We start from the raw sequence: 25,049 nt of genomic DNA, 5'->3' as shown, positions 1-25,049 counted from the left end.
TCCCACTACACTGCTCCGGCATCTCCTCACCTGGACTACAATAGCAGGCAAGTCTGCAGCTTGAGGCCTGCTCCTCGCTACAATCAAGGTTACACGGCTGCCTCGCCATCTGCCTCACTACAAAGCAAGTGAAACAGGCCTGCAGCATCTTACATTATAAATGTCCAATAGGGTCTTGAGATCGGAAGAGAAATGTCCAAGACATTTATTACCAATATTTATGCTATATACAACCTTGAGATTTGTCTCCTTGCAGGCAGCCACAAAACAAAGAAACACAATGGAGCCCATTAAAAACACCCACACTACAAATACCCAGTCAAATACCCAACATGCGAAAAAAAATCGTGCAAACAATAAAAGGTAAATAATACAAAGAACATTAACCACAGAGTCCCCAAAAGTGAGTCACAGTCACGAAACCCATTCAGCACTAAGGTGAGTGAAGCCTGTCCAGGAGCCTGATGGGGGCAGAGTAACAACTGCTCCCGATCTTGGGGGCGTGGGACCCAAGACTCTTGCACCAATCTATCGCCCAACAGTAGTAGCAAGAAGAGAGGGAGACTAGCCAAACACAGGCAGACATTGCTGAAACCTGTTCATTTTCTGTTCTCGTCTTTGATGATTTTAATCTTGCTTGATGCTTTAATCAGCTAGGAGTAATGGAGCTGACCATGGGTTTATCTTCTGCCATTAGGCCTCGATGCAGTGTCCACCCCCAGCGATGGCCACCCTGGCCGCATAGGAACTCTTAAGAGTTTAGTTCGCTGAATTGGCCAGGAGAGCACAAAAGTGCCAGATTGTTTGGTCAGTTCAAAAAAACATCCTAAGAAGGGAAATTACAGGCTGCAGACTTGCCTTTTGTGATCTTAGATAGATAGATAGATAGATAGATACTTTATTCATCCCCATGGGGAAATTCAACTTTTTTTTCCAATGTCCCATACACTTGTTGTAGCAAAACTAATAACATACAATACTTAACTCAGTAAAAAAAATATGATATGCATCTAAATCACTATCTCAAAAAGCATTAATAATAGCTTTTAAAAAGTTCTTAAGTCCTGGCGGTTGAATTGTAAAGCCTAATGGCATTGGGGAGTATTGACCTCTTCATCCTGTCTGAGGAGCATTGCATCGATAGTAACCTGTCGCTGAAACTGCTTCTCTGTCTCTGGATGGTGCTATGTAGAGGATGTTCAGAGTTTTCCATAATTGACCGTAGCCTACTCAGCGCCCTTCGCTCAGCTACCGATGTTAAACTCTCCAGTACTTTGCCCACGACAGAGCCCGCCTTCCTTACCAGCTTATTAAGACGTGAGGCGTCCCTCTTCTTAATGCTTCCTCCCCAACACGCCACCACAAAGAAGAGGGCGCTCTCCACAACTGACCTATAGAACATCTTCAGCATCTCACTACAGACATTGAATGACGCCAACCTTCTAAGGAAGTACAGTCGACTCTGTGCCTTCCTGCACAAGGCATCTGTGTTGGCAGTCCAGTCTAGCTTCTCGTCTAACTGTACTCCCAGATACTTGTAGGTCTTAACCTGCTCCACACATTCTCCATTAATGATCACTGGCTCCATATGAGGCCTAGATCTCCTAAAGTCCACCACCATCTCCTTGGTCTTGGTGATATTGAGACGCAGGTAGTTTGAGTTGCACCATATCACAAAGTCCTGTATCAGTTTCCTATACTCCTCCTCCTGTCCATTCCTGACACACCCCACTATGGCCGTGTCATCAGCGAACTTCTGCACATGGCAGGACTCCGAGTTATATTGGAAGTCTGATGTGTACGGGGTGAACAGGACCGGAGAGAGTACGGTTCCCTGCGGCGCTCCTGTGCTGCTGACCACCGTGTCAGACCTACAGTCTCCCAACCGCACATACTGAGGTCTATCTGTCAAGTAGTCCACTATCCAATCCACCATGTGAGAGTCTACTCCCATCTCCGTTAGTTTGTGCCTTAAGATCTTGGGCTGGATGGTGTTAAAGGCACTAGAGAAGTCAAGGAATGTAATCCTCACAGCACAACTGGCCCCATCTAGGTGAGAGAGTGATTTGTGCAGCAAATACATGATAGCATCCTCCACTCCCACCTTCTCCTTATACGCAAACTGAAGAGGATCCTGGGCGTGCCTGGTTTGTGGCCTCAGATTCTGTATTATCAGCCGCTCCATGGTCTTCATCACGTGCGACGTCAAGGCAACAGGTCTGAAGTCATTCAACTCCTTTGGTTGTGGTTTCTTCGGTACCGGGACAATACAGGATGTTTTCCACTGTCTGGGTACTCTTCTCTGCTCCAGGCTCATGTTGAAGATGATTATATGGTTCAATAAAATATCCACTCATTCTTCTAACTCCAAAGAATAAAGACCTAGTTTCTTCAGCAGCTTGTGACAATACAACCTTTCATCCCAGGAATTAGCCCCAGTGATTTCTTTTGAACTGTCTCTAATGCCAGTATATTCTTTCTTATATAAGGGGTCCAAAAGCAAAACACAGATATTCGATTACATTTATTTAGCCTATCCATCCAGACTTCCACCACGTAACATTGCAAGCTTACTGAGGTAGTACACTTAGGTTGTACAGGTACTCCGTAGTTCGTTGCAAATAAAAGGGTAGGTTAAAATAATGTTTAAGAAACTAGTAACAAATGGACTACCTATTCTACTCTTTCCTGCTATCTCTTATTCTTAGTGTCATAAGTTCACCACCTTCCAGATGTTAGTTAATGAAAATGTTCCAACTTAATTTCTTCCTCTTTGTTATCTTATTACCTCCACATTAGAAATGACCTCCTGTAATGCTTGTCAATGTCATCCAAGGAGAAACATGGAAGTAACAGTAACTTGTTCTTCAGAAACTAGGCACAGTGTATCACAGACAGCTCATTTATTACTAGGTTTGGATGTTCATTCTTTGCATTTGTCTCAACATGCAGAGTTAGATTGTAATATTGTCCTTTTCAGCTCCTCCTTTAGCTGAGCATAGTCAATGATTACCGTAGATTCCGGACTACAGAGCGCACCTGATTAAAAGCCGCTGGCTCTAATTTTAGAAATAAAATCAATTTTTTACTTGTAAAGGCCGCACCGGATTTTAGGCCGCACCGGATTTTCGGCCGCAGGTGTCCCACGTTGTAATATGAGATATTTACACAGATATTACACGTGAGGATTTTTTAACTTTTAATGAAATCCATATGGTAACAAAAACAAATACATATTGCAAATGCTTTTTTTCGAACCGTGCCCGTAACGCGGCTACTTTTAAATATACGTTGCGTATACTTCTTTACTGAACAACATTCCAATATCTCCTAACGACTGGTAAAAAATATATATACTGCAGCCTACCAGGAAAAGTTATTGATCGCCTTTAACTTAAAAGCAGCGTTTTGGCTCCGCCGCTCCGCTCGCGTAATGCCGCTCCCCCCCGCCGTCCTGTTTATCGCAAACCGGCGTTTTCCCACAAGACGCGGCGAAACCGGGTGTGACGTCATAGCATCCCGCGATGTAGTACAGAAAACAAATATAGTTAAAACTCTTCTAACTTTAACTAGAAAATGAATTACTAAGCGAAAATATTATAAACTAAATAACTGCCATAAGGCAGCACAATGCTTCGAGTGTTTTCCATGTTGATGAGGGTGAGTACAAATGACTGATTTACAATAATTTAATTGTGAAAGTGCGCTTGATTTATCGTACAATTTCATTGGACCTCTGTGAACTACTCATCAATTTTATTGGTCTACTGTTACGAGGCAAAATGTTTACGAGGCGGCATGAAAAAAAAAATAATGCATTAGCCGCTCCGTATTAAAGGCCGCAAAGTTCAAAGCTGTTCAAAATGTGGGAAAAAAGTAGCGGCTTAAAATCCGGAATCTACGGTATTTGACTGATAAGAATGTAGGATGTTTGTTTTCTGGAAAAATAAACAACAAATTTGCAGAAGTGACATAGATAATCTTAATACTAACCAGCCACTATTTCATCGTAACTAACAGTACCATTGAATAAACTGTAACCAGGAGTTTGCTCTGAGGATTGGGTACTGCTGTCATGACTTGGTGTGCTGGGTCCCTGGGCTTCTTTTAGGGAGGTTTGAGATACCTCACTGGAGAATTCTGGAGAGTCCAACTTGATCTGGTCAGCAGAGCGCGGTGGTTGCTGCTGAAGCAGCTGAAACCTCTCCTCCAAGTGTTGTTGCAGTTGTTCCTGTTGTAATTTCTGCTGCCGACGCATCTTCTATAACAGAAAGGAGAGAGAGGAAGCTTCAGAGCAGATAAGGGATCTTTCAAAATATTGCAGGATAACATAGGCTGATTGATTACTTAGCCAATACCTGCCTTAAATGGATTCCAAGCACCATCTTTCTCTCATTCCACCAGACTAAATGAAGGACTGGTGCCATTATCACTGGTGTAAACAATGTTAACTTACTGAGGTAGAGGTTGGGGGCAAAGGAATCTCTGTACCATTAGGTTAATGGCCAAGAGCTTTGGAGCACTATAAAATCAGCTTAATAATAAGCAGACTGTCATCAGTTTAATATCAGATCAGTGTATATCAATTGGAGGTTCATGATACAAAGCTTCAATTTAAAGAGTTGGGGGTCCGACTTCCAGTCCAGATGGCGATGGTTTAGTCGCTAAAAGCTATCACTCCATTTTATTTATCTCTGCACTCCTTCTCTCCCTTTTTTTTAAAACTCCAAACTGTTAAACTTTTTATTCTCCCTTCTGCCTGCGAATACGCCTGTTTTAAGATGGCTTCAAAGACCACCAAATTGGGGAAGAAAGAAGTTCCTGCCGCCAGCCCCTCGGGCGAAAATATTATCTCGATTTTGGAGCAGCACTGACAGGAGGCAATAGCTGAATTTAAGTCTTCTATCAGTTCAGTGAATTTGAAATTGGATCAAATTAAGTCCATTGTGGAGGATGATGCCCAACGCTTATCACATCTCGAGTCTGCCAAGGATATGTTTGACTGCCGTTTTAAAGAGCTGGAAAGTGTTTGTTCCGACTTGAGAGATCATAACAGCAAGCTATTATCCAAAGTTATTGATTTGGAAAGTTGAAGCAGACGTCAAAATCTACGTATTCTCAGCTTGCCAGAGCTTATCGAACATTGATCTTCTGTCGAATTTTTCTCTACTCTGCTATGTGAGATTTTTGGGAACGATATACTTTAGACTCCGCCCAAGACAGACAGAGCTCATTGTACTTTAGGGCCTATCCCAGAGTCGGGACACTGGCCACATCCAGTAATTATTTGTTTTCATCACTACCAGACAAAAAATTTCCTCATTAAGGAAGCCCGTCGGAGAGGGAAGTTGGAATATAAGGGTCAACCAATTCATGTTGTCGAGGACTATGCTCCCCAAGTTCTGAGTCTGTGAGCCGAGTTTAAAGGAGTGATGAAACAATTGTATAATCACGGATTCAGGCCTTCCTTTCGATTTCCAGCTTGCCTCCAAATAATTCTTACTAGTGGAGGCAAAAAGTGGTTTAACTCGGCTTCAGAAGCCCAGAAATTTATTGATGACCTCCCTGTGGCTTCGACTCCCTCTGATTCGGTCTGATTACTTATATTGGTGGAGAAGTACTTTGTTTTGGTTTTTTTTTCCTGACCTTTCTTTCTTAAGTCAGTAATTGTTTTTCATAGTTTCTCACGGGTAGGTTATTGGGTAAAATCTGTTTACTTGGTTTTATATTTTTTGTTAAACACTAGTTCATATCTTTATTTTGGAATTATTACCTTGAGTTAAGCTTAACAAATTTTGGTGGAATGGTTTTTCTTTTCGCTATGTATAACTTTAGTTTGTAGTGCTAAAAGCTTTCTTTTTTTTGATGCAAAATGGAGCTGATGATGATGTTAAGAAACTGGAAGTGGGATTATGGGATGATTGTTTTTTTGAAGAGCTTGCTGCTGCTTTTCGGTGGGTGCGGGGGGAGGGGAGGGAACTCTAACGCCAATACTATTCATATAACCTTTGAACATTTGTATTATTCAGGATGTATTTCTGTCCTGTTTTTCTTGTTTTATACTTTTGCCCCAGAGCTGTTACTCGAATTTCTGACAATGTTTATTCCTACTATCCTCTATCTTTTTTTAAAGGACAATGGTTAGTTCACTGAATTTTGTAATTTGGAATGTTAAGGGATTGAACCATCCTGTTCAAAGAAGGAAGGTGTTTTCACATCTTAAACAGCTTAACGTAGCAATTGCATTTTTGCAAGAAACACACATTTGTAGTTCTGATAACTCTCATCTTATGTCAAGATGGGTGGGGCAGCACTTCCATTCAACTTTTCAGGTTAAAGCCAGGGGGGGGTTTCAATGGCGATTTCTCCATCCAAATGTGAGAGATTATTCTTTTATTCACATGTCCATCATATTTTCACTAGATTGATTATTTTTTAGTTGATAATCAGTTGATTCCATCTGTTTGCTCTTGTGACTATATTGATATCAGATCGCACCCCAGTCACCCTGTCTATAATTCTTCCTGGTTTTCCCCAAATGAATAAACATTGGCGTTTTAATCTGACTTTGTTGTCAGATAATGATTTTGTAAAATTTGTGGAGGACCAGATAACTTTTTAAAAAAATACTAATACATCATCTGAAACCTCAAGTTGGGTTGTTTGGGACGCTATGCAAGCATACCTAAGGGGTATACCTAAGTAATTTCATATACTGTGAATTTGAATAGAAAGACCCATAAAGAGCTATTGGATCTGGTCAATCAAATTAAAGCAACAGACCAACTATATGCCCAGACTAAAAATCCAGAGCTGTATAAGAAATGAGTGGAACTTCAAACTAAGTTTGATCTTATTTCCACTCACCCAAATGAACGCCAACTTTTGGAAAGTAAGAGCCATTTTTATATCCATGGTGATAAATCCGGTAAATTTTTAGTCAACCAACTAAGACGCTCTAAAGTTAAGCAACATAATACAAAAATTTGAATGGAAACTGGGAACATTACCTTGAATCATTCTGAAATTAATGACACGTTCTAGAATTACTATTCTTGACTCTACACTTCTGAATCTGCAAATCATAATATTTCTGTTGAACATTTCATAAATAGTTTAAATATCAGTACACTTTCTCCTGACCTTAAAGCAAAATTGAATGAACCTTTATCACTAGAAGAAATATCCTCAGCTATTTCTGTACCACAGTCTGGTAAATCTCCTGGACCTGATGGGTTCTCTGTAGAATTCTATAAATCATTTTCCTCACTGCTTTTGCTTCAACTAATGTTAGTTTTAACTGACTCGTTTAAACATGGCAAATTGCCAGCATCATTTAATGAGGCATGTATCATTCTTTTAGTGAAAAAAGGCAAAGATACAATAGAGTGTTCCTCGTACAGGCCTATTTCTTTGCTAAATGTTGATGTTAAAATTTTGGCCCGTAGATGGGAGAACATTCTACCCTTAATTATTTCTGAAGACCAAACTGGTTTTATTAAAAATTGTCTCCTTTTTTTAATATACAGCATCTATTTAATATCTTATATTCACCTTCAGCTGGGATTCCTGAATGTGTCATTTCTCTAGATGCGGAGAAAGCATTTGATTGTGTGGAGTGGAATTATCTTTTTGCGGTTTTAGAAAAATTTGATTTTGGACAAAGTTTTATTACGTGGATTAAATTGTTATATTCACACCCAACTGCTTCTATCTTGAATAATTCTCAGCAATCCCAACCTTTCAATCTTAAACATGGCACCCGACAAGGATGCCCTTTAAGTCCCTTACTTTTTGATCTGGCCATAGAACCATTGGCGATTGTGTTTTGTGCTGAATTGATGGGGATTGGGGTGGGGGGGCTGCTGAGCACTAAGTCTCTATTTATGCTGATGATCTTTTACATTTTATATCAAACCCGACTACCTCCTCATTCCCAATGTTTTCACTCCTTAACAAATTTAGCCAGCTTTCCGGATACAATCTTAATTTACATAAGAGCAAACTCTTTCCAATAAACAGAGAAGCACAATTATTAGAATTTCATAACCTCCCTTTTAAAATAGCAAATAATCAATTTACTTACCTCGGCCTTACAGTAACAAGAAATTATAAGCGTCTTTTTGGAGAAAATTTCAGTAATCTTTTAAATCATACAAAACAAGAGTTTAGCACAGTGGTCACCCTTGTGCATGTCTATTATAGGTCAAATTGTTGTTGTTAAAATGTATATCCTTCCTAAATTTTTATACTTATTTCAATCTTCACCAATTTTTATTTCTAAAGCTTTTTTTGACTTGTTAGATTCTGTTATTTTGTCCTATCTATGGAAGGGCAAACATCCCAGACTAAATAAAGCTCACCTTCAAAAATCTAAAAGGGTAGGTGGTATGGCCTTGCCCAATTTTCGTTTATATTACTGGGCAACCAACATACGTTGTCTTATCTTTTGCTCTTACTTTTATAATTAGTCTGTCTGCCCAACATGGGTGGCAATGGAGTTGAACTCTAATAAGAATCTGTCCATCTCCGCACTTCCTTGCTATTTGCCTAAATCAATTGCTAATCCAGTTATCAGACACACTCTGAGAATATGGGCTCAGTTCAGAAAATATAATGGGCTTCACGGTTTTTCTCTCTCTAGTCCTATTCTACATAATCATCATTTCCAGCCTTTTATGCAAGATTTAACATTTCTAGATTGGCACAGAAAAGGCATTAGGTGCTTTGAAGATCTTTTCATAGATAAGCACTTTGTAACTTTTGAACAACTATCTGTAAAGTTTGGCCTACCTAACACTCATTTCTTTAGATATCTCCAAATTAGACATTTTATTGACCCTTTAATGCCAAACTTTCCTGAAGTACCCAATAAAAATGTTGTGGATTTGTTTCATCGTATGAATCCATTGGGTAAAGGTTTAATTTCTACTATTCGAGATATGTTAGTGATGTTGAGGCGAGCCCCCTTCGACAAAATTAAAACTGCCTGGGAGCACAATTTAAATTTTCCTTTGTCTGATGAGGTTTGGGATTCAATTCTCAAGTCAGTTAATTCAACTTCTCTATGTGCTCACCACTGCCTTTTACAGTTCAAGGTGGTACACAGGGCTCATATGTCTAAAACTAAATTGTCGCGGTTCTGTCCTGATATTAGTCCCTGTTGTGATAAGTGTAAAGGGAGTGAGGCTTCTCTCATTCATATGTATTGGGCTTGTCCTAGCATGGAGAAATTCTGGAGAGATTTTTAAAAACTTTATCTCATATACTTAATTGCTACTTGGAGCCTAACCTTCTGATTGCTCTTTTCGGTACTTCGGGAGAAGCTGACATGCATCTGACTCCAACCAAGCGTCATATATTGTCTTTCACCTCTCTTTTGGCCAGACATGCAGTCCTTCTTAGGTGGAGAGATGCTGCCCCTCCCACTCATGCTCAATGGCTCAGAGACATTATGTCCTGCCTAGACCTTGAAAAGATTAATTATTCACTTCTTAAATCAGACATAAAGTTCCAAAAGCTGTGGGGACCTTTTCTTGAATATTTTCATAATTCCCATTTAGATTAGGGGTGCACCCCTTCCTTTTTTTCTTTTGCATTTAGATCCCTTACTACCAGCTTCTTACGGTTAAGATTTACGGGGTTTTTTTTGATGTGTAAACATATTATAGCTTAGGTAGTAGGCAATATACCATCTTTTTATAAATAGAGCTCTGGTGATAAAAAGTTCTGATTAACTTTTTTATATATCGTAAGGTTGGCTTGGAGTTAGGTAGTGGGAGGGTGGGGTGGTAACTAACTTTATACGATTCTATTATGGTGCTTTTTCTTAATTATTATGAACTGTACATTTGACATGTTTGTTTTGCACTGTATAAACCTCTTTTTTTTTAAACTGTTTTTTTTGTTTTGTCGCATTGTAGAAACTCATAAAAAAAATTAATAAAAAAAGAGTTGGGGGTAAGATTAGGTTTATGGAAGAGAATTTGGGACCATTATGACATTACCTAACAATTAATGGAGGGGAGGGGTCAAAAGGGTAGACAATCAGTGTAGCATTAGGCTAACAGCGGTGAACTAGAATCACTGTAGCATCAGGTTGATGGAAGCTGGGTGGAAGAAGGTTCAACAGAAAATATAGAAAGGGAGCTGGGGGTTGGGGGGGGGGGGGTGGGGTTGGAGGCACCACAACACCAGATTATGGAGGAGAGCTGGGAGTCACCATAACATAATGTTGAGAGCACGGAGACAAAGAGAATAAGATCACAATTAAACCTGTTATTAAAAATAGAAACCTCGTGTCATTATCAGAAGAATAAATGAGATTGAATTGAGAACTAATTTAACACTAGATTACTGGTGCATGACATAATTGTTTTGAAAATATCACTTACCTTTGGATAGATGATTAGAAACACCACCCAGCATCCTACTAGTAAACCAAGTATGACTGCAGTCAGAATGTCCTGGTTTCCAAATTCAGGCACAGTCTCTGTTGTAGCCTCTGGCTTCACTTCATTGTCTATCCGATAATTTTCATCAAAATCTTTTGATTGCATCTGGTTATTCTGCGACATAAACTTAACAGAATATCAAATATTTTGGTTTACAAATTAAATATGCAATGCTGCTACATAACTAAATATCTTTCAATAAATGATTTGTGGTTTTGCCTGCTATGAGGCACAATTATCTGATATTTTTCAACCTATCAGAGATCTTGTGTAAACTACTTTTCATGTGTATTTTATGATTTTGATTATTAAAATTGAAGCAATCTATAATTTCAGGTATAAAAGTTTCATATCAGTTGATAAAAGGAATGTATTCCATATTTTCTATTCTAACCTACAGAGGTTTATAAAATTATGAGGGGCATAGATAGGTAGATAGTGGCTTTTCCACAGTGCAGAGGAGTCTAAAACTAGATAACGCAAGTTTAAGGTGGGAGGTGAAAGACTTAAAAGGGAACTGAGGGGCAAGATTTTCCACAGATGGCTGCGAATGTGTAGAATGGAATTCCAGAGGATGTGGAAAAACAGGGACATTACAACATTAAAAAAAGACATTTGGACAAGTGCACAGGTATGCGGGGTTTAAAGGGAAGTGGACCAAATGCAGGAAAATGGGATTAGTATAGGTAGGCATCTTGGTTGGCATGGAGCAATCAGGCTAGAAGGCTTGTTTCCATGCTGTATCTATATTAATTCTCTTTCTGTTTAGAAGAGATTATGGATTCCAAGCATTGCTTTTAAGAATCACTGGGAATGCCCAATGGAGAGCATCATGCAGTAACAAGTCACGACAGGTGAAGAAACTCTTGTAATGGCCTGGTCTTTAGAGTATCTAAGTCAGTGTAGGAAGAGAATTATTCCAGCATTTCTCTTGTGCCTTGATTTAAATCAGTTGTATTGTGACCCAAATAAAACAGAAAATGGTGGAAACACTCAGCAGGGGAAGTAAATTTAGTAGAGCTGCAGCAACTCAAGTTCAACCCTGTGTGGAGATTCTCTATAAGATGTCCCTGGTTCACTGGCTGTTTTGGTTTCTTCCTCCAACTCCCCGGCACTCATTTACACTAATCCTAATTCTAGAAACGTGCTGGGTCAAAGGTTCCACAGACACTGGCAAACCTCCTGAATATTTCTAGCATTTTCTGTTTTCATTACAGATTTCCAGCACTTGCAGGTTTTGTTTTTAAAGTACCTCAAACATTTTAATATTGAGATAGTTCACAGAGTGAAGGACAAAAGGGCAGGGTATAAATCAGCAAAAGACAGAAATTAACTATTTACAGCATACTTCATCAATAGTTCTGGTGCTGGTCTTTGTTGTGATGACAGCCTCATTTTTCTTCTTCACGGGTTCCGGAAACGTCCTCAGGATTGTAGTGTGTGCAACTGGGGGGAGTTCATGATGACCTGGAAATAACATACACCGAATGGGTTGATATATTTTTAGTGAGAAGACTTTTTACAAGCATAATGAATAAGTAAGGTTTTAAGTAAAGCCTACCCACTATCAAGGACATATATACAGAAAGGTGCCGATAATTATTAGTGTGTTCTTTATTGCTGTTTTATTTTGTGCTGCATCGAATCCAGAGTAACAATTACTCCATTCTCCTTCACACTGGTGTACTGAAAATGACATTAAACAATCTTGAATCTTGAAATGAGAGCTGCATACCATAGCCTCAAGCCACCAGCCCCTCACTACTATCTGACATTTGGCACATTCCACATGGAACGGTGTGATTATTCATCCGCTTACAGGAATATGAACTGCACCAATCAATTGGTTCATGATTATTCTGTAGCCAACTGCAATTATTGCATTTCAACTTTTCAGCAATTTGCTAACTACTATATGAATGCATAATGTGTTTTAAGTTTAGCTTCAAAGAATGTAACTACATTTACATTTTGTTCCAAATACAAAGATACCATAATCCAATTATAATAGGGAGATGTCAAATCATCCAAAACACCTCTGCTCCAAAACTGGAAACTCTAAAGACCGTTTTGATTCTACTACTTAAAAGGAGTCAAACCACTTTAATGAAATTGCATTAGTTGCTATTTTAACAGTGGCCTAAAACAAAATGTATTGAAGACAAGAGATAATTGTAGCTACTTAATATTTTTGGGCCAAAGAACTCTATTTCAAATTCCATATTAGAAGTTTCAACGCCTACACTGACACTTTTGCAACTTGCCTGTTTTAAAGTTTATTAATTCACATCTGCTCATTGCCTTCCATGTAGCTCTACTAGAGCTGGGAGCTCATTGAGTATTGAAACAGGTGTTGTATAAGAATCTGTGTATTACAGCTGAAAGTCAGTGGAGTTGGACATGACTTTGCTTTTTAACTAATACACACTCTGGCCAAAGATCATGTGTTGCCTGCTCATTACAACAGCTGGGAGGTTATTTACGCACCTATGATCAGCCATTGGTTCTCGACGTTACCAGATGCAAGAATACTCCCCGGGGGATATTTGACTCGAGTGCTTGGAGTTCTTTCACAAGCGCCTTGCTCTTGCACAGTGACATCATCAGTTGTGGGACCATTGACATGTACGACCATTGACATGGGGATTCCACGAGGCTACGGAAAAGGCAGTATGTTCTGTATCCTTTTTTTAGATTAAAACAAACTCTCATGCAACATTTTCTAAAGATGAGAAAATCAATAAAAGACGAGGGACGGACTTTGTCCCAATCCTTACAAAAACCAACAGATTGTTAAGATAGCACTTGCGCATTTTGCAGAGACTGTTTGGTTCCCAACCATGCTGCTAATCCATATCAGGCACTTTAACTATGGTAATACTCTTAGAGTTGTGAACTTACCACTACAGCAACTCCTTCATGGACGAGCGATGTTGAGGCATAGAAGGCAGATTCATGTTTCCCAACATAAACTGTGGGACTGCAATGAGAAAATAAAAAAGCAAAGCATGTTTAACCATTGGGAAAATATATAACCACCTGATTATTTTATTGCACAAAAGAGAAAAAGGATGACTTTAGTTAATGGAACTTATCAATCTGGCTGCTGTATAAAAAGTAAACTATAAAACTAGGCATAAGCATTTCTTCGCAATGCTTGAATGATAGGTGTAGTGAACAGAAGTGTGTAGAACGAAACTCCAAAGGTCAATGATATTTTATTAAGAAGCATTGTAAGTGTACTGAACAACTTTCCAAGCTCAGTGATTTAGCTGATGGCTACAATGTCCACATTCAGGATGTGATTTGGCCAGCAGTCTATGGTACATCACTACATTCAGGTATCAGGATGTACTCTAGACCAATCTTGTAGAGTATGGCATTAAAGTGTCCAGGTCTCAAGTAAAACCTGTTTCAATTAGTCTACAAAGTTATGGAGAAGCTCATATACAGGCAATATAAGCTTGGATATATTCCAATAGAGTGTTAAAATTGGGATTTGGAAAGCAACACTTACACCAATTGGGTCTTTGTAGTGGACGGCTCTTTCGCAAACTGGTACTTCCACTTTATCATTCGGATGTCCTGAGAGTTAAAGGTGAGGTACCGCAATGTTTCCATGGCAACATTGAGGTGAGGAATCTGGTGAAGGCTGTCTTGTTGCCAAATGAACATCCCTACCACAGGAGATCCATAATTCTGCATCCAAAGGACATCACCTGAGGCTCTGTCTACAGTCACTACCAAACCATCACCATTTGATGCAAAATGAGCCATTTCTGTGAAAATCATAAATAAAACAACTACCATAAATAACTTCTGCAAACGAGAGGCCAAAATTTAATTTAGGAAGGGGACTCATATTATGGCATTCAATAAATTTTAGTTGGCAGTGAGCTCATGAAAAAGTGGAAGAATTAAATTTTAATTTTTAGAATTAAAAATGTAAAACTTACTATAGTCTGTATTTTCATTGCATAAAGGAGCAGAATAGTCATAGTATGTAGCATTCCAGTACATTTCACGTGTCTTGGTATCATACATGGTGATCATATACTCTGTCAAGTTAAGCATCAGAAAACATTCACTACACAGCTTCAAGATTATTCTTCATGAATATAAAGCAGGAAGTTTTACAGAGGATTAAATACTGCTGTCAGAATATTGGTCTTGCCATTTGTGGCTCAGACAGTTGAATTCCAAGTTAGGACATTGTAAATTAAAATTCAGTACCTGAGACCAAAATCCAGAGTGGTAATGCTGAAGTGGTGTGTTGTCAAAGGTACTGAATTTTGCTTGATATTAAACTTAAGCTCTATTTACTCTCTCAGGTGGATGTAAAAGCATGATTTTGATGAGAAGAGGACTTAACTCTAATGTCAGTAGTAACATCTCAATTGATTTAATTAAAGCAGATTATCTGGTCAATATCACAACACTGTTTGTGGGATTTTGTTTGGTCCAAATAGCTGGCTTGTTATCTTCATTACAACAGTGATGAACACCCAAACCTGAGCAATCACAATGAAAACTGTGAGCAATCTCAAACTTCTGGGAGTGCATATGTAGCACAACCTCTTATGGTCACAGAACACATCCTCCACACTCAAGAAAACTCAACAACACCTCTTCTTTCTGAGGAAACTGAAGAGAGCTGCTCTATGCACACCATTACTCATGACCTTGTACAGATGCGCATTTGAGAGCATCCTAACATGTTGTGTCATTGCATGGTACGGAAACTGCACTGCGGTGGACAGAAGGGCTCTACAATGGGCCGTTAAAATTCCCCAACACATCATCAGTGCCAATCTACCCACCACCAAGGATACATATACACAAAAAGGTGCTGTATAAAGGTGAGCAATGTCATGAAGGATCCCACCCATCCTGCTTATTAACTGTTTGTTCTACTTTCATCAGGGAAGAGGCTACGTAGCATCTATGACAGGACCACTAGACTCAAAAGCAGTCACTTTCCCAAGCCGTCAGGTTAATTACACCTTCAGCCATTAACCCACCCTACTAATCCCCACCATAGCTAAATACACATCACCTAGCTTCACTTTATGTACATACCTTCAGTCTATGCATATAAGTTACTTGTGAATTGTGTTTTATAGAATTGCTTTTATATTTATTGTGATCTTTTGTTTTTTTATTGTGTTAGTTATGCTTATTGTGTTTTTTTAATGTTGCATCAGATGCGGAGTAACAATCATTTCACTATAAAAATTTGTACTTTATAACAGAACAGAGAACAGTACTGTACAGATCAGGCCCTTTAGCCCACAATCTTGTGCTAACTATTAAATTAGTAACCAATTGCTCACTCAACTAAATGAATCCCTTCTGCCTACGCAATGTCCATGTTCACCCATTTTCTGCACATTCACATGCCTACCTAAGAATCTCGAATACTTCTATGTGCCTCCACCCCAACTCCTGCCCCAAGGCAGAGCCTTTTAGGCACTCAACATTCTCTGTGTAAAATGAGCCCCATACATCTCCTTTGAACTTACCTCCTCTCACCTTAAATGCATGCCCTCTGGAATTAGATAATTCATCCCTGGGAAAAATGAACTGACTCCAATTCTATCTGTGCCTCTCATGACGCTATAAACCTCTATCAGATATCCTCTCAGCCTCCGTTGCTCCAGAGGAAAAAAAGAAACAGTCCAACCTTTGCTTATCGTCCTCTAATCCAGCCAGCATCCTGGTAAACATCTTTTGAACCATCTCCAAAGCCTCACAATCCTTTCTATAATGCGGTGACCACTATTGAATGCAATACTCCTGATGCTGCTGTTACAAACCCCGTAACTGGGTCACTTACCAGCAAAGATAGAGAGGTCCGTTGAAGTCTGATGGTACTATTTTTAACAGTATTTATTAGTAAAAATACACAAAAATAATATCAATGCAAATATACAGATAATATACATCGTCAATACTAAATCTAAAAGTGCGGGTATAATAATAATCAATAAGAAATACGCTCTATCGTTGTCTAGGGGATAATGTATTGTCCGATGGAAATATAAAGTTCACTCAGTTCATGCAGGCTGCAGCCTTTGGGGACTGCTGGGTTTGCAATGGTTGGAGAGAGAGAGAGTTTTGGGAGAAAAACTTGCCGGCTTTCCTTTTATGATTTCGATCCGTCAGGAGTCCCGTTGGTGTGGCCGTTCACTCGTGGCCTCTCCTTTAGCTAAGTCGTTCTTCCGTGATGAGCCCGCCAACCCTGGCAAGGGAGGACGCACGCGAGCCCTCACCGGCTGTCGCTATTAAACGCTGTCACGGGATCTCTAGCGTTTCTCCTGGTGCGTCTAAAGGGGTTGTTCCCCCAGACCCTCTTTTATCCTTACTCACGGGGTCTCAGATGTCAATCAGGTTGGGATGATGCAATCCCTCAACCAGCCCACTCTGGTCGTCCCCTGGGGGGCTTCAATGAATAGTACAGTACTCAATACACAATTCCGTCTCCAAGAGACAATAGCCGTTATCAGTGGTTTTGTTTTGCTGAGGCCAGGACACATTCCAAACCTTGTGGATTCTCTCTCATTTCCTGGGTCCCAGACCCGAATTAATAGCGATCTTGCGATTCTCAAAAAGGAGGGGGCGACTTTGTACCCTTCGGCCCCTCAGAGTTGTGGCACATTCGTAACACTGCCTAACCAGAGATTTATAAAGCTGTAATATAACTTCCTGACTCTTGAACATGATTTATTGACTAATAAAGGCAAGCATGCCATCTGCCCTTGTCAACCTATCAACCCATATAGCCACTTTCAGGGAGTTATGAACTTAGACCCAAGACACCTCAGTTCATCAAAACTGTTAAGGATCTTGCCATCAACAGTGTACTGTCTCTTTACATTTGATCTCCTAATGTGCCAACATTTCACATTTGGCCATGGTAAATTCCACCTATATATGCAACCAATCTTCACACAGTGGCCGCTTTATTAGGTACACTTGTACATGGGCTTATTAATGCAAACATCTAATCAGCCAATCATGTGGCAGCAACTCAATGCATAAAAGGATGCAGACATGGTTGTGGTTCAGTTGTTGTTCACACCAAACATCAGAATGGGGAAGAAATGTGATCTAAGTGAGTTCAACTGTGGAAAGATTATTGGTGCCAGGTTTTTGACTATCTCAGAAACTGATGATTTCCTGGGATTTTCATGCACAACAGTCTCTAGAGTTTACAGAGAATGGTCCCAAAAACCAAAAGCATCCCATGAACGGCAGTTCTGTAGGCAAAACTGGCTTGTTAAAGAGAGCAGTCACAGGAGAATGGCCACAGGTTTAAACTGACAGGAAAGTGACCAGAACTCAAAATAACCACACATCACAATAGCGGTGTGAAGAAGAGCATCCCTGAATACACGTCAAACCTTGAAGTGGATGGCTACAGAAACAGAAGACTATGCACCTACAGTCAGTGGCCAATTCATTAAGTACCTAATAAAGAGGCCACTGAATGTACTGTACATACTGCTATATTCTTTGCCAGTCTTCGACATCACCAATCTTCGTATCATCTGCAAACTTACTAACCCACCCATCTATATATCATCCAAATCATTTATATACATTACAAACAGCAGAGTTCTCAGTACAAATCCCTGTGGAACATCACTAGTCACAGACCTCCAGCCAGAACAATTCCTATTGACCACTATGCTCTATTTTCTACAAGCAAGCCGCACTTTGGGCAAAAACTAGATGCTCACAGCATAGGTAGCACCCAATCAGAATGTGTTATTTTTAGTCACAGATGTATTTTAAGGCACAAATGCCAGAGTTTAACAGACTAGTTTATATTCATCTTGTTAACTACTAAGAAACAACAGCCCATAATGGTATAATGTGATAGAATTTAGAAAGGCTTGTTATTTGAAAATTGTTGAGCCAGAACCTATCTACTTGAAAACTGAGATGCTATTTCTCAAGCTTATGTTGGGCTTTTGTTGGAATAGTGTAAGAACCCAAGGACAGAGAGGTCAGAGGGGATGGGATGGAGGATTAACATGACAGGAAACTGGAAGCTCAGAACAATTCTTGCAGACTTAACGGAGGCATCTGCAAAGTGAGAAGCAGAGTATGATCAGGTGAGTACTTTGTAGAATGCCTCAATTCAGGAATACCATGGATAGGTAGGGGCCAGGGTCTAAGACTTATGTTGACAATGCCAGGATCCCACATTGGCACATACATTACTGAACATATTGGAATCATGTATTGTGAAGCCAAATGCTCGCAATTTATTTGTCCTCAAAGAAGTCCTGTGGTACAAGTACCATAACTGAGGAAAAATAACAGTTTAGACTGCACAACTGTGCCTTTAAATGAATGAAAAGGTAGTTGGATTAGACTATTTTTGAATCTTTATGGCTGATAAAGACTTTAAAAATAACTTCACATAAACTACAAAACCTTTTCCATAGATGCTGATTGGCCTGCTGAGTTCTTCTAACATTTGTGTTCAAATAACCTACACTGTCAACACATAAAAGCACTAATTATGATTTCCTGCATTTAAAATAACAAAACTATTATGGGCTGTTGTTTCTTAGTAGTTAACAATATGAACAGAAACTAGTCTATTAATAAACTCTGGCATTTTTGTCTTAACATACATCTGTGACTAAATATAACACAATCTGATTATAATTAAAGTAAGTTTCACATCAGTCAATTTCTATACAATTTCTCACGAAATAGTAAAGCTACTATTTATTCTGTTCTATCGCAGAATAATACTCCTGCCACTAGATGTCAGTAATTTCCTGATTTACGTACATCATTAATAAGGATTCATAACATTATTACATTCACTGGCACAGGAACATTTTGCTAAATTATAGGTTTTCAGGCACAAACGCATTCTGATTTCCAGAAAAATAAGACTTGTCTCTCTGTTTCTTTCAGCAGGTCTCTTGATATATTCACCTCTATTTTTTGCTCTCAGCGAGGTGGTGTCTCAGATGTTCAAGCCATAGATTACCTTGATAATGCTAAAGAATCTGTAGATGCTGTGTATATTAGTGAGCTTCCGGACCTATGCTCTTTCCAACTTTCATATGTAGAACAGTACAGCAGAGAAACAGTCCTTTCGCCTTTGATGTCTGTGCTGTCTACAATGCCAGTTTAAGATAATCCCATTTGTCTTCACGTGATCCATATCCCTCCATTCCCTTCATGTTTATGTATCCCATCCTTAAGAATCCATTCCAATAGATTCCCTACAACTGACATGAGGCTCCCTGGCTAAAGTCAATGATTTTCTGTGAAACCTCAATCTTTGGCTGTCTGCAAAGTCATTTATTTTCCCCTGAAGCATTGTGGAGCTTCCAGTTCAAGAAAACTTCTTGTTTGCAATGAGTGTTTTGAGTTAGTTCATGGATCACCCAGGCATTTTCATCTGAGTTCTATCACAGGTTATAACTAGAGTGTTTTCAGTTAGTTCCTGGCTCTCCCGGGCATTCTCATCTACAATTCTATTGCAGGTTATAACGAGAGTGATTTGAGTTAGTTCATGGATCACCCAGGTATTCTCATCTAGAGTTCTATCACCGGTTATAACTAGAATGATTTCCATAATAATTCAAACATTGTAACCAATTTCCCATCGCTGTTGATTAGGAATGCTGAGTTTGTCTAAGAGTACTGGAAGGTCAATCTTTTACAGGTTCCTTATGATCTCTAATACTGATACTCTTGTGGTTACATTTCTGTTGCTGCTATTACTTAGAACACAGAAAAGGCCTGTGGCTCAACATATACAAAGGAACTGTGGCGGACTCTATCTTATACCTGTTTCATGAAGGGATATATATGGTGTTCTTAACCAATGCGTTCACAGCAGACTTAATACAGACTGATGTTCAACACACACAAAGTGCTAGATGAATTCAATGAGTCAGGCAGCATCTATGGAGGAAAATGAAAAGTCTATGTTTCAGGCCGAGTCCCTTCATCAGAACTGGATAGGATGGGTGCAGAAGTGAGAATAAAAGAGTAAGGGTGGGGGAGAAGTAGAAGCTGGTAGGGAAAGGTGATTTGGGTGACAGTGGGGGAGGGGGAAAAGGGGATAAAAAGGGGATAATGTGAGAAGCTGCGAGGTGGGAAGGCAAAGGGCTGAAGAAGAAATCTGATAGAGGACAGTAGATCATGGAGATGATGAGCAGTTTGTAACAGTGGGGGAGTAGAAAGAAATGGAGAAACTGTGCCAGTAAAATGAAGAAAAATAGAGGGGGGAGTGATTACTGGAAGTCAGAAAAAAATCGATGTTCATAGAGGCCATTGGGAGACTACTAAAATGGGATATGAGGTGTTGTTCCTCCAATCTGTATCTGGCAATGAAGGGGGAGGTGTACAGACATGTCAGCAAGGGAATGGGAGGTGGAATGAAAATAGTGGGCCACCAGAAGATTATTGCGCTGTGGCAGACATAGCAAAGGTGCTCATTGAAAGGATCCCCCAATCCACATCATATCTCACTGACGTAGAGGACGCTGCACCAGGAATATCAGATGCAATGAATGACACCAACAGATTCTCATGTGAAGTGCTGCCTCACCTGGAAGGACTGTTTAAGGTCCAGAATAGTGGTGAGAGAAGAGGTAAAGAGGCAGGTGTAACATTTAACCTAGTTGTAGGGTTAAGTGCCTGTAATGTGATTGGTGGGGTGAGATGAATGGACAAGGGAGTCATGGAGAGAGCAACCCCTGTAGAAAGTGGAAAGGGATAGGACGATAAAATGTACCTGGTAGTGGGATCCCATTAGAAATGGCGGAAGTTGCCGAGAATGATGAGTTGGATATGGAGGCTACTGAAATGAATTATCATTTTTTTCTAACTGGTAACCACAGTCTTCTGCTTCTTACCCCTTCTCTTTCTCCTTCCCCATCACCATCCTCCCTTTGGCTCCCTTCTTCTTCAGTGTTTTACTTTCCCCACCTATCACCTTCCATCTTCCCACATTATTCCCCTCCCCCCACCTGGAATCACCTATCCCCTGCTTATGTCTAAAATAGCTGTTATATTTCTTTTAAAATATACTATATACAGCAAACACATTAAAGCACTGTTGAGATATCACCAACATTGTCTCTACAAAATCTTCTAATTATCATCAGAGAATCAATGTCAGCACCCTTTCCCAGACTAACATCCCCTGCACTGAGGCTCAGTGGATAGACCACAACATCAGACTCCCAAAACAGATACTCTATCCTAAGCTTCATCAAGGTAAGAGGTTACCAGGTGTACAGCCAAAGTGATCCAGACATCTTCAAAGATTTTGTGAAAAAACAGAACTTCATGGTAATCTCTGAATTACGACTACTGTACTCAAATAGAGAAAGTACATTCAGGATGGTACTGAGAGCTTTAGGTCCATTTGTCAAGATCACACTGAATTACAGAGGGAGTTGCATCAGGATCATAACCAAGCTATCCACTTGCCTCTCCCAGCAAGCAGACTATATGTGGCAGAGACTGCTATTCTTTCACTGATCTTATCAGCCGACTCAGAACCATCAGAAATTAAGGAAGCAAGTCAACCTGATCCTGAAGGACAGTTTAAGATTAACTAAAATCCATCAGGCAATTCACATGCACCAAGCTCTCACAAATAATAACATGATATTAACTTGACAACTTATGTAAACTGAGAAATAAAATATTAACTATGAGTCTGGGGCAATTCCCCTGATCTTCTTTGAAGTAGTGATCTGGATCTTTTATCTCTATCTGAGAACACAGATGACCCTTAAACCATAATGATTCCAAATATTCCATTCCCCACCAGTAGTTCTCCAGCTGTCCTTTAAACACCCTAATGTTGGTTGTTAATTGCTTCAATGATCCCTTTATTTATTTATTCCAGAAACAAGTTGAAAAGTTCTTCATATCTCCATCTTATTTTATCTTACACCCTTGTAATTTATGCCATCACTGGACTGAATTTACAATGGGATCAACCTTGATAATTTCCTTCCAAAATCACAAAGATATTACTTTGGACACCCTTCTCATTAAACAATTAATCCCGACATCCCAACCCTTTCCTCTTAACAGTTCTAAATACCTCAGCACTCATACCTGTTCGCCCAATGTACAGGAGAGGAGCAGATGGACAAATGTTCCCTGGCATATCTGTGGTCAATGTGGTCTGCTTTTCTCCAGTTTCAGGATCTACTACAAACCACAGGTCCTGTTTCTTACCTAATGCAAGAGAACGCATACATATTCATGTTGTCAGATGAATTATTATCAGAATTGGTCCTTTCTAATCAACTGAAACATTAATTCTATTTCTCTGTTCTTGAATTTCAAAGTTCAAAGTAGATTTATTACCAAAGTACATATAAGTCACCATATACAACCCTGAGATTCATTTTCTTACAGGTATACTCAATAAATCCATAATAGAATTCTAACAATATCATAATCAATGAAAAAACGCACCATCTTGGGCGTTCAACCAGTGTGCAAGATACAACAGATTATGTAAATACAAAAAGAAAGAAATATTAATAATAAATAAATAAAGAATAACTATCAAACACACGAGAATAAGAGTCCTTGAAATTGAGTCCATAGATTGTGGGAACATGTCAATGACTGGGCAAGTGAAGTTGAGTGGTTATCCCCTTTGATTCAAGAGCCTGATGGTTAAGGAGTAATAACTGTTCCTGAACTTGGTGGTATGAGTCCTTCCCCCTGATGGCAGAAGAAAAAGGAGAGCATGTCCTAGGTGGTGGGGGTCCCTGATGTTGGATGCTGCTTTCCTGCGACAACGCTTCATGTGGATGTGCTCATTGGTGGGGAAGACTCAGTGATGGACAGGCTGTATCCACTTCTTTTTGTAGGATTCTCCATTCAAGGGCATACCAGGCTGTGATGCAACCCACCAATATACTGTCCACTACACATCTATAGAAGTTTGTCAAAGTTTTAGATGTAATGCCGAATCTTCGCATGCTGCTGTGCTTTCTTCGTAATTGCACTTACATGCTGTGCTTAGGACAGATCCTCTGGAATAATAACACCAAGGAATTTAAAGTTGCTGGCCCTCTCTAATTCTGATCCTCTAACAAGGACTGGCTCATGGATCTCTGGTTTCCTTCTCCTGAAGTCAATAGTCAGCTCCTTGGTCTTGCTGACATTGAGTAAGAGTTTGTTCTTGTGGCACCACTCAGTCAGATTTTCAATCTCCCTCCTATTTGCTGATTTTCTCTTGTATGCTGATATGCACTCATATAGTGCTTGACCCACATACTTACTTTACCTTCTGATTCAATTCACCACCATTAACACATTGTTTACTTCTACTCATTAAGCAGCAGCATGGATAAAATCAGCAACACTTACAGTATCTCTACATTAGAAGATGATATGATGTGTATCCTGATAAATCTTCATCACAACAGGATCTGGACATATATAAAATTGTTTTTATATAACCAAAGTGGTTCCTTACAGTTCTTGTAGCTGGAGGAGGTAGTGGGGATAAGCTCCCTCTACCTATTAAATGCTCCTAATGTTGTGCATCTCAAATAGCCGCTGACAACCAATTCCAGCTCCTGGCCTTCAAGAATGGCTTAATTATTAAGCCCAGTGGAACAATTTCTACTGACAGGAGAAGCAGCAAAGGGAGGGGGGTTACTAACACCTTAATATTAGTTGCTTCAGGCAGGTGGGGCATCAGCAAGGAAAACTCTGAATCTCTGCTGCCTTGTGGCTATACCCTCTCATGGGGAAAAGCTTTGGGATTAAACCCGGAGCCGGAGTCTCTGAGGCAGTCCAATGTTGAGTTCAACCTTAACTGCCATCTCCTGCAATGCTGCTGTTGCCGAATTATATCAGTGTCTGCTGTTCCTTTGAATTTATCAGCTGTGTGGAGAGGGGGAGCCTGTTGCATAGGTAAAGCTTCCTCTCCATATTGTACTGCCCTGGCTCACATACTGGCTTGCATATCATGTAGACAGGTTGCAATATCCATGATTGACCCTGACCAAACAAAGAAATGCCAAGAGATTATTTAACAGGAAATCTTTACCTGTGTACAGTATTCCATCAGAGCTCCGACAAGGAGAGGAATGAACCAGCTCAGGGATGGTGAAAGGGAGTTTCTGAAATAACAAATAACAGTATTTGACATTCAGCAGTGAGGTCAGGTAGGTAAGTATAATTAGGTAATACGTAGCTATTATAATTAGGCTGCCTGTAGATTTTTAAAACCCTCAGAAGGTTGCTGTCTTGCCCCTTCTCTGTAGCTCTGCCTATTTTTCATCATACCTTTTGAATTTGGACTTAAATACTGGCTCTTCCTTCCCATTCCATGATTTCTGGGACCAATTCAGTGACTTCCTACAACTGGCCATCAACACACATATTGTATGCATATCCTACAAATAACAATGTTCTCTGCTGCTCATGATTTATTCACACTCATGACCTCAGTGCTGGTCATTCTGTGCTCCCAAATGCTGCCTAATTCTCACCTTGTAGCAGGAATTATAAATGCGATCAGTTTCTGTTCTGGATGTTCCAGTGTCTAACTATTTACAACAGTGC

The 25,049-nt window shown here is 39.7% G+C and overlaps 1 protein-coding gene across 4 annotated transcripts in view; it reads right to left on the bottom strand.

Annotated features, from left to right (window-relative positions):
• ern2 (endoplasmic reticulum to nucleus signaling 2) overlaps positions 1 to 25,049 on the bottom strand; it is a 95,563-nt gene that overhangs the window by 24,786 nt on the left and 45,728 nt on the right. For all 4 annotated transcript variants that reach the window (XM_073060916.1, XM_073060919.1, XM_073060917.1 and 1 more), the window contains exons 5-13: positions 24,532 to 24,604; positions 22,572 to 22,694; positions 14,411 to 14,512; positions 13,972 to 14,233; positions 13,356 to 13,434; positions 12,942 to 13,110; positions 11,803 to 11,921; positions 10,395 to 10,580; positions 3,994 to 4,261 (exon numbers count right to left, since the gene is read on the bottom strand). In XM_073060916.1, coding sequence (XP_072917017.1) covers positions 3,994 to 4,261; positions 10,395 to 10,580; positions 11,803 to 11,921; positions 12,942 to 13,110; positions 13,356 to 13,434; positions 13,972 to 14,233; positions 14,411 to 14,512; positions 22,572 to 22,694; positions 24,532 to 24,604 — 1,381 coding nt within the window. The remainder of the gene's footprint in view (positions 1 to 3,993; positions 4,262 to 10,394; positions 10,581 to 11,802; positions 11,922 to 12,941; positions 13,111 to 13,355; positions 13,435 to 13,971; positions 14,234 to 14,410; positions 14,513 to 22,571; positions 22,695 to 24,531; positions 24,605 to 25,049) is intronic.

This window comes from Hemitrygon akajei, chromosome 11 (assembly GCF_048418815.1).
Source record: "Hemitrygon akajei chromosome 11, sHemAka1.3, whole genome shotgun sequence".
Classification (NCBI taxonomy): domain Eukaryota; kingdom Metazoa; phylum Chordata; class Chondrichthyes; order Myliobatiformes; family Dasyatidae; genus Hemitrygon; species Hemitrygon akajei.
This window is presented reverse-complemented; position numbering and strand designations above follow the sequence as displayed.